Source organism: Triticum dicoccoides, chromosome 3B (assembly GCF_002162155.2).
Source record: "Triticum dicoccoides isolate Atlit2015 ecotype Zavitan chromosome 3B, WEW_v2.0, whole genome shotgun sequence".
NCBI lineage: Eukaryota > Viridiplantae > Streptophyta > Magnoliopsida > Poales > Poaceae > Triticum > Triticum dicoccoides.
In genome coordinates, this window is record NC_041385.1 from 398,949,056 (window position 1) to 398,957,966 (window position 8,911).

At 43.9% G+C, this 8,911-nt stretch overlaps 1 protein-coding gene across 1 annotated transcript; it reads left to right on the forward strand.

Moving 5' to 3' along the window:
* The first annotated feature begins 1,436 nt into the window (after positions 1-1,436).
* On the forward strand, positions 1,437-5,706 carry LOC119276198 (protein SYS1 homolog). The gene is made up of 3 exons (XM_037557211.1): positions 1,437-1,846; positions 3,158-3,381; positions 5,230-5,706. The coding sequence occupies exons 1-3, from the start codon at positions 1,623-1,625 to the stop codon at positions 5,235-5,237; spliced, it is 456 nt and encodes a 151-aa protein (XP_037413108.1). The 5' UTR covers positions 1,437-1,622; the 3' UTR covers positions 5,238-5,706.
* Positions 5,707-8,911: the final 3,205 nt, after the last annotated feature.

Consider the following 8,911-nt stretch of genomic DNA (forward strand, 5'->3'; position numbering starts at 1 on the left):
TCCAATGATCAGTAAGCGCGGTGATTGTTGCAGCATTAAGGGGTGGCGTCGACCGACTGACCAACTAAATGAAAGGGAGGAGTCCTGTCTCCCTTACATACGGTGTGTATCGCCCATCATAGCGCATCCCCTCAAGGTTGACCCCGTGAGACCGAATCTTCAGAGGTTGAAGCTCCTACAAACAAGCAAATCAGAAAATTACATATGGGGCATTTGTGTTTGAAATAAACACGAAATTCATAATACCGGCCACTTTCATTATTACCCGCTGCTGCACCGACATAGCGTACGCCTGGTGTTGATGGTCCCAGTGATCATCGAGAAGCCAAACCATTCTAACAATTGCAAACAAAGCATTCTTGTCAATACGAACATCTTTTCAATGCAATTAAACTAAAGTAGGCCTACCATATGCAAGATTCAAAGCATATGTATCCAAAGCATTCTTGTCAATACGAATATAATTTCAATACAAATAAACTAAACTAGGCCTACTTCATGCAAGATTCAATACAAATATCTTACGTATTCAACAATCGGTAAACACTAAAAGGAAAGTTGAATACTAATCTAAGATATACAATGAAAGGACGTCAACAATCATCACAAATACCCATCATAAATACTAGGGTCCAACAATGATTACAAATCATCTACTAATCCTAATCACACAAATCTATTATCAATATTACAAATCTACACAAGGGTACCACCAAAACTTGAACAATCTAGGTTCCACAATGACTACAAATCCCAAATCACACCACACTATTTCAATTTATCATATAAAAAATCAAGTCCAAGCAAATCAAGGGTTTCACCCAAACTTGGCTAAATGAGACAAATGTGAACGAATTTACCGAGGGAAAGGAAGGGATCAGAGGAGTTTAACTTGTACGAGGGATTAGGGAAGAAACTCAAGGCCAAAAACTTCAGATCTGCTTCATTCTTGAGAGGGGATGTAGAGGGGGGGGGGGAAGGAGAGGGCCGCCGCCGCTGCTTCTGTAACTGCTGCTGGAAGAATGAGGTGGGTGGGGAAGGGCTAGCGCGGCGGATGCATCTAAGTCACAGTGCAACGCCTAAGGCGGTGCACATTACATGTGTGGTGCCTAGCTCCGAGGCGCTAGGTGCGGGCCCCGGGGCTGCCACGTTGGACAAAGGTGCAACGCCCCAGAGCTAGGCGCTGCACCGTAGGGTGTGGCGCCTGCGTATCAGGCACCCCTCAAAAAGGTCAGCCGAGTGAAATTTTTTTACGGGCATTTCATTTTGTGAATTGATTTCGTCCACAAGTCAAAATTGTCAAATTTGCCTCACTATTATACTCACTCTAAAAGTAACTTGGAGGATAAGAAACCGTCCACGTCGGACCGCCTGGACCCACGCTCCAGAGAGAGAGCCAGTCCCGAAATTTCCAGCCAAGAAAACACAAGGAAACAGAGCATATTCCGCCTGTTCCAGCAGCAGAGAGAAGCAACCTAACATCCAGCCCGGCCGCGAGAGAGAGATCCCGCCGAATCCCCAAACCCAACCACCGCTCCTCGCCCGCCTCCCCGGCGACCTCAGATCTCGTCTGCGGCGGCGGCGGCGACGGCGGAGGCGGAGGGCGGGGATTGGAGGCGAAGATGTTCTATGGGGCGATGGTGTGGGATCCGTGGCTGATCGTGGCGCAGATCGTCTGCCTGCAGTGCCTCTACTACCTCGGGCTCGGCCTCTTCATGGCGCTCCTCGTCGGCACCCGCGTCCCGCGCCTCACGCTCCTCTACCTCTTTGACTTCGCCACCCTCACCCCGCGCACAACCACCGGCTGGTGCGCCATCGCCTCCTTCCTCCTCGCCGCCATCGCGGGGTACGGTAACAGCACTGCTCATTCCCATTCCCGCCGGCACGCCAGCCCTTGGTTCCTCCAAGCTACGACCTGCTTCTACCTGTGCAACATTTAGCAGTGCGGGGTTCCTCTGTAGGAATCAAGACCCGGAATAGGCAACTGAACCCCTGCACTTGGTGGTAATTGCTTCTGGTTATGGCTGTAGGTGCTAATAATTGCTTCCAGTTCCAAAAGCATCGACTGTAAATTGCCTGTGCAGCAGCGTGTAGTTTTCCACATCTGTTGCTAAATTTACGTAATGTAACATCCATTTCTTTAACCAGTAGAAGCTTCTCGAGTTTGTTGGTATGTCTTAAGCCTAGAGAGGGGTCTGGTCGTATACTTGTACTTGCCAGAGCTGTGAAGTATCTGAAATATAAAGCCAAATCTCCCATGTAACATAGATGCAATGTGATATCGGCTTACCAGTTGATACATCACAAGATTTTCAGTAGTGTCATTGATGGCTGCTATGGAAACCTTGTTCTTGTTGCCATATATTGCATGGGTTGTAGGCGCCCAGTTATGACTGGAAGGAAGACCATCTCATTAGTAGATAGGCCAGTAAATTGTTTTGTGTAATTCCAATTGTAATTCAGAAAGATATCGTGAGCACTTTCCATCCTCATTTTCCAAATCAACCAAGAAGAGTTTGATCTCTAGAAAATATTCTGGAGCCAGATATTCTAATAGCAGACGGACAAGGGAATTAATCCACCCGATTCACATATCATTTGTGGGCGCTGCAAGGAAAGCACTTGCTAAAGTAACTTACGCAGAAATAATATATAGGAATCAGGTTTTTCTGCTTCAAGCCTTTTGGAAATGAAAATTTTCTGCTAACACGTACTGTGTTTTCCTGTATTTTATATCCCTGTACTTAGGCTAAACCTTCGAATGAAAAAGGCTTTAGCCCCACTTTATAGATAATGCCAACCACCGAAACAACCGAGTAAACATGGTAGTAGCAAACACAACAACACCACAACACCAATTCTCAAGCAACCATCTAAATAGGCGGAATGCCCTACATCGTAGTAGGTTAGTGTCTACCATTCAGGATTAGAATTCAGTTTCCACACTATACTTGTCAACAATAACTACAGGAACCAAAACCATGCTACCGATGATAACTTGATAAGCCTTCACTAAGAACTTGGTCTTTGTTTAGCTATGAAGAGAATGGGCTTGATTGATGTTGCTTTAGCCTTTTCAGTTATCTAACTGTTCCTTCTATGTTTTCTGCAAGAAATGGTTCCGATTTAACTTTGCTTCCATGCTTTCCTTGGGCAGTGCTGGATTCATGTTTTATGTGATTGAGAGAGCCAAGAAGTGCCTGGACTTTGCAGCCACCCTCTACATCATCCATTTGTTCATTTGCATTATTTATGGTGGATGGCCAGCTTCAGGTACATGGTGGGTGGTTAATATTGTTGGTTTGGCAATCATGTCCCTCCTCGGTGAATACCTATGCATCAGGCGAGAGCTAAAAGATATTCCAGTAAGGCTTCGTGCAAGTAAGCAACTCTGTCCTAATGAATTTGTCTTTTTTCATTTTCCTTAGATGATTGTTCTTTTTTAAAATAAGGAGTCCTGTACATTTTGTTGCTTATCTATGTAGCCCTCTTACAGTATGCTTACCCAAGAGTCTCATTTAAGCTCGAATATTAGAGTGACTAAGTTGTTAATACATGCTGCCAATGAACTTTGAAGCAATGGATGGCACATTATATTGTTTGGATTAGTTGGCGATTTTGTAATATCCTAAATCTTATATTGCCACTTGGCACCTACCTGTGTCCATATGTGACTATGAGTTTTGGTGGTCCTTAATTCCTTTTTAGGCTTGAAGCTCACTATAATTAGTACCAACTGAGATATTGTGCCATCACAGATTCCCATGTTTTGAAAGTTTTCTGCTGTTCTTGTGCTGTCTACTGATAAGCATTGTAGTAAGTTTGAGCACATATAGACACGGGAATGTGCCTTTTTGTTTGGCTAATTTCTTCGGCAAGTCATGGTTTACTTCTAGACAGGGCTTGAGCGTCACAACTCTTACGCTTGACGTGGCTAATTTTTTGAACTCAAAGCGAATTGGTGCTAATTAAAAGAAAATGAAAGAAAGCAATTGGTGCTAACTAATTTTTTTGAACTCGAAGCCAATTGGTGCTAACTAAAAGAAGATGAAAGAACAATTACACATTGAGCAAACTGTATGCAAACAAATGAATGAAATAAAACTAATTATGCAAATACGGCTAAATTTAATGTTAGTTCCAGTTAGAAAAAACTCATGTTTCCCAATGCAGACTGAGCAGATGGTAGACTTAGTTTGGAGCAGAGATATGCATCAGAATTTTAATCTTTGCAAAATTAAAAGAATGATTGCTGCAACTTGGACCAAGTTCTTATCCACTCACTGGTTACAGCATCTTGCTAATTCAGTTCAGGCATCTAATCATGATCTAGCAGCGTTAAAATGTTGACGGACCGCTGCTTCCTTGTACTAACATGTCTAGCTGAACTGTATAATCCACATCTTTCTTATAAAGTGTAGTGTTAGTGAGTTTAACTGCTGTTGTCATAGAATGTTTCTTACACAGAGAAGTTGATAACCACATGGCCTAGCGTAAGTTCAGACCAAACTGCATTATTAGTCCAGCTGATGATATGATCCAAATGAGTGAGCATTAGGCTTCTACCAAGTCCTGTCTATAGATCGAGTGATTGACTAAAATCTTGCCAAATGAGCACCAATAATGTTTGACTAACAGAAAACCTGGTAGAACTCTAAGTTGGGCTGGACCCACTGAGTACTCGAAACCTATGTAGTTGTTCTCACTTCTCAGCATGTGGAATCAGAAAATTTCGAGGGCTCAAAATTTGTTTTTCATGGTGTAATAAACTGACTTGCTGGCCATTCAAGTTCAGCTCTGTTTAGGGTGCATAAGCTTCCAGACCAAAAACCATTGGAAACAACTACAAGCATGCACTGCTGGTTCACAGCATTTTCATGATTTGAAATAGTATAGGAATATGTGACCACGTAAAATAAACTTTATATTTGACCTGGCTTATCTAATTGTTTTCCAGCCTTTTCAGCATGACTGACTTCCTTGAGTGAAAAGATATTGTCTTCTTTGTTGTTTGACAAATATTATCATAAATAAGGTGTCAGCTCTGTTTAGATTCTTGAACAAGAGAAGAATGACATGGAGAGCTTAAGTAGTAACGAACTTTTCTTACTTGGCACCACTGAACTCAGTACATGTACACAGTTACTTCCCCCTGTTTACCTCTTTGTTGAAAACTATCTTCTCCAGTCGCAACTTAGTAGCCTTCTAATTATTTCGTCCTTCCTTCAGGTGTTTAATCTCAGAGGCTAAAAGAGTATAGGTGGTTTCCAACTGTTGTTACCCCCCCAAGAGATGCTTGTTAATATCTGCCCTTAGGAATACAGAGACCTGCGATGCATGCTTTGTTCTGTGATTTACAACCAATACCGTTGAATCCTGCAAATATCTTTGCTGTTGTAATGCATGGTCTCTCTGTAGAACCACCATAGGTAAATGACATTGCGAGCGAGGCTTCTGAACTACCACCATTGGAATGGGATGTCAGCTCATTTTTTGTGGCATGTATCAAGTCTTCCTCTCTTATGGATGGTGATAGAAAACAGGTGTCTGCTTGACAATTTGTATGACTAGATAACAATATCTTGAAATTGCTCTTTAGCGAGATTGATAATGCGAATTTTCTCGCGCATTTTGATTTTTGCAAGCTGTACATTGCAGATATTATACCTAGTGTATTGTCTCAGTAAGTGAGAGCTGATTTCTGTCTGACCCCACATGACTGCTTAGAAATTCAACATTCCTTCACAACGCTGCTTCAAGTTCGTACGAAGTAATGCTAGCATGTGTTTGGCATAGAGGAGTTTCAATTGGATTTGAACACCAGGAATTGCAATTCTATGTGTGACTCAGGCTCTTCAATGTATTTTTCTTTTGTTGGAGAGGTGTTTTTTAACCTTTCTTGGAGAGGTGTTAATGGGTGGCGTACTGGCGTCCAGCTCTCAGCCTCTCGCTCATAGCTGTTGCCACTTGCCGACTAACAATTCTCTGATGATAATTCATGGTGCACAATATCAAGAGGGCAAATACTTGATTTCCGTAAAACAACTGAAATATACCCTCTTTGTCCATAAATACTTGTCGGAGAAATGGATAAAAATGGATGTATCTAGAACTAAAATACATCTAAATACATCTATTTCTTCGACAAGTATTTCTAGACGGAGAGAGTATGATTGATTATTTTATTACAAGCTAAGGAATATCCACTGATATGCACTTCGACCCTTACAAATGCAATGGCATTGGACACTGTATTTATCTACGGAGCTGTAGTTGCGCACGGCTTGGAAAAAAGTCAAAAAATAACCCATAAAAAAGTTAAAACAATAAACCAATCAAATGAATACAAAGAAAGAGAAAAGAAAACTAAAAGGAAAAATCTTATGAATCTCTGTGAAATCTGACGCATGTGTAATCGACTGAGACTTAACTAAGTATAGGTCAAATACGATCAGCAAAACCGTTGTAAAAATGGAGACTTTGGGGCATCCCACCATCAGAATGAAGCAAAGGAACGATCCAAGGCATGCGCAAGAATTCTGAATTAATTTTATCCAATCAAACAGATTACAAGTGCTTAAGGAGAAGACCTTTATTTTGAAGTTTGAGATATAGGATGGCAAGTGTCCATCTTCCCTTTGTCTTGCAAACCATTTAATAAGACGGCGAGAGAAGAGCATTTTCTCCTAGATTGGCAGCATTGCTACATAGAAAGTGTCATCTCATGCCGAATAGTTGGTAGGCTAGGGTGTAGTTGGCACGTATCCAAAATAAATGTCGTAGTTTTAGTACAAATTCGAACTAAAACCACGACATTTATTTTGGAATTGAGGGAGTAGCATATTGTCCAGCGAGGATATTACCGAGTTGAGAAAGGTGAGTTTGCTTCCATTAGATATACTCCCTACATTTTCTTATACAAGGCTACTTTGTTTTTGTGTCAAACTTTAACTTACAACTTTGGTCAACAAAATATGGATTATATGTCTAAAAAATATATCATCAAAAAGTTTTTTAAAATGTGCATCCAATGACATACTTTTCGTGGTATATAACTCATTTTTTGTTAATAAAATTAATGATTCAATTAGATATAAAAATATAAAATGACCTTGTATAAGAAAATGGCAGGAGTAATTGCATTCGTTTGACATGGGCATTCAGTTTGATCTACTAGAGGCAGAAAGTCATGCAGTGTTGGCCTAGTGGTTGCCAAGGCAAGGCAGTTTTTCTCTGGGATACGCACAAGACACGTTAGGGGCGTGTTTAGTTGCCCGCATGCATCCCAACCAGCCCCGCGCGGGGTGTGCGCGGCCTGTTTGGTTGTCTGGGTTGCATGCGTTTTGTGCCCGCACGAATTTTAAAGCAGGCCTCAGCTTGGCTCGGCGGAAACTGCCAAATTGACAGTTTCTCGCGAGCTTGGCTCGGCGCGGCCACGCGTGCGAGGGAGTTGCACGCCTCGGGCAGCGGGGGAGATGGAGGGGACGTCTCGTAACTCCCCCCGACTCTCCTGTCACCGCCCCGGTCACATTGTTTCCACCGCTCCCTCTCTGCCTCACCGCCCCTCCCTCCTCTCTCCTCCGATGGCTCCGCCTCGCCCACCACCGCGCCGTCCTCTGACCCCCGTTGACCAGCTCATCGCCAGCATCCAGAGCGCTGGCTGGCCGGGCTCCAGAACTCGGGCCGGGACCTGGTGTCGGCGCTGCGAGCGCCGTCCCCCGTATGCTACTGGCCACCACGAGCGCCGGCCAATGCGGTGCTAGCCGTTCTTGCTCCTCCGCCTATTCCGGACCTCGTGATCCTGGGCTCGGCGCCGGCGCCGTCCACGGAGCCGCCGCTTCTTGGGACCCCATTGGGCAGGGGTTTTTCTTGATCCCCGTCCAAGGGTTTTCTCCTGTCGGCGGGCCATCCTTCTCGATCTCCGGCGTGGCCATGAGCACGGGGGCCGATGCCGCAGGCCATCGCTAGGGCCGGCTCCTCCTCTGCTCCGCCACCTCTCTCCTTCCCGTAGGGGTTTTCACCTCGGCCTCGGTTAGTTGCGACTGCGCAAGCTCCGATGAGTCAAACCCCCTCGATGCTTGCTCATAGATGTTTATTAGGGGTTTATTTCTTATGCATGTGCTAGTACTTAGTGGACTCGATAGGATTAGATGGGATTCGAGTAGATCCGATTGGATGCAATCCCAATCGAATCCAATCGGACCGATCTGTTCTTGTTTCCTACAGTGTGTGTCCTGGGATAATTTTCTTCTGCTACTGCTAGTGTGTCCTAGGATCTGTGTTCATGCTAGTAGTTGTGTTCATGCTAGAATCCCCAATGGTAGTGTGCTTTGCTAGGATCTGTGTTCATGGTAGGGTCTGCTAGGATCTGTGTTCCTGGTAGGGTCTTGCTAGGATCTGTGTTCATGCAAATGGCATGTTCATGTTCAAGCTAGGATCATGTTCATGTTGTTATTCATGTTGCTACATACATGTTCAAGCTTGGGTTTGTGTTGCTTGTTATACATGCATGTAGTAGGACCATTTTAGGATGCTGTCAAATGTGCATGGGTGCACACGGGTGCTATTGGCACTTGCTGTTGCTATTTTTAGATGTTTCCATGCTTAGGATAGTGCACTGATGAGTGGCAGCTGCAGAAAAGCAGATGTCACTGATCAGTGGCATTTCCTCACATGCAAGTACCACTGATCAGTGGCACTTGCTGTTGGGCAAGTCCACTGATCAGTGGCACTGATCATGGTAGTTGTGTTCATGTGCACTGATAAGTGGCATTTGGTAAAGAGTTTGTGCACTGATCAGTGGCATTTGCTCTTGGGCAAATGTCTCTGATCAGTGCCATTTTGCAGAGAGTTTGTGCACTAATACTTGTCATCTTACCTGACAAGATATTGAAGAGTGACTGGGATGTAG

What these genes read in the sequence shown, in the direction of transcription:
- LOC119276198 (XM_037557211.1), top strand. Translation starts at nt 1,623, where the DNA reads ATGTTCTATGGGGCGATGGTGTGGGATCCGTGGCTGATCGTGGCGCAG. An exon ending in CTCCTCGCCGCCATCGCGGG is followed by an intron (nt 1,847 to 3,157) that starts GTACGGTAACAG and finishes TTCCTTGGGCAG; the next exon opens with TGCTGGATTCATGTTTTATG.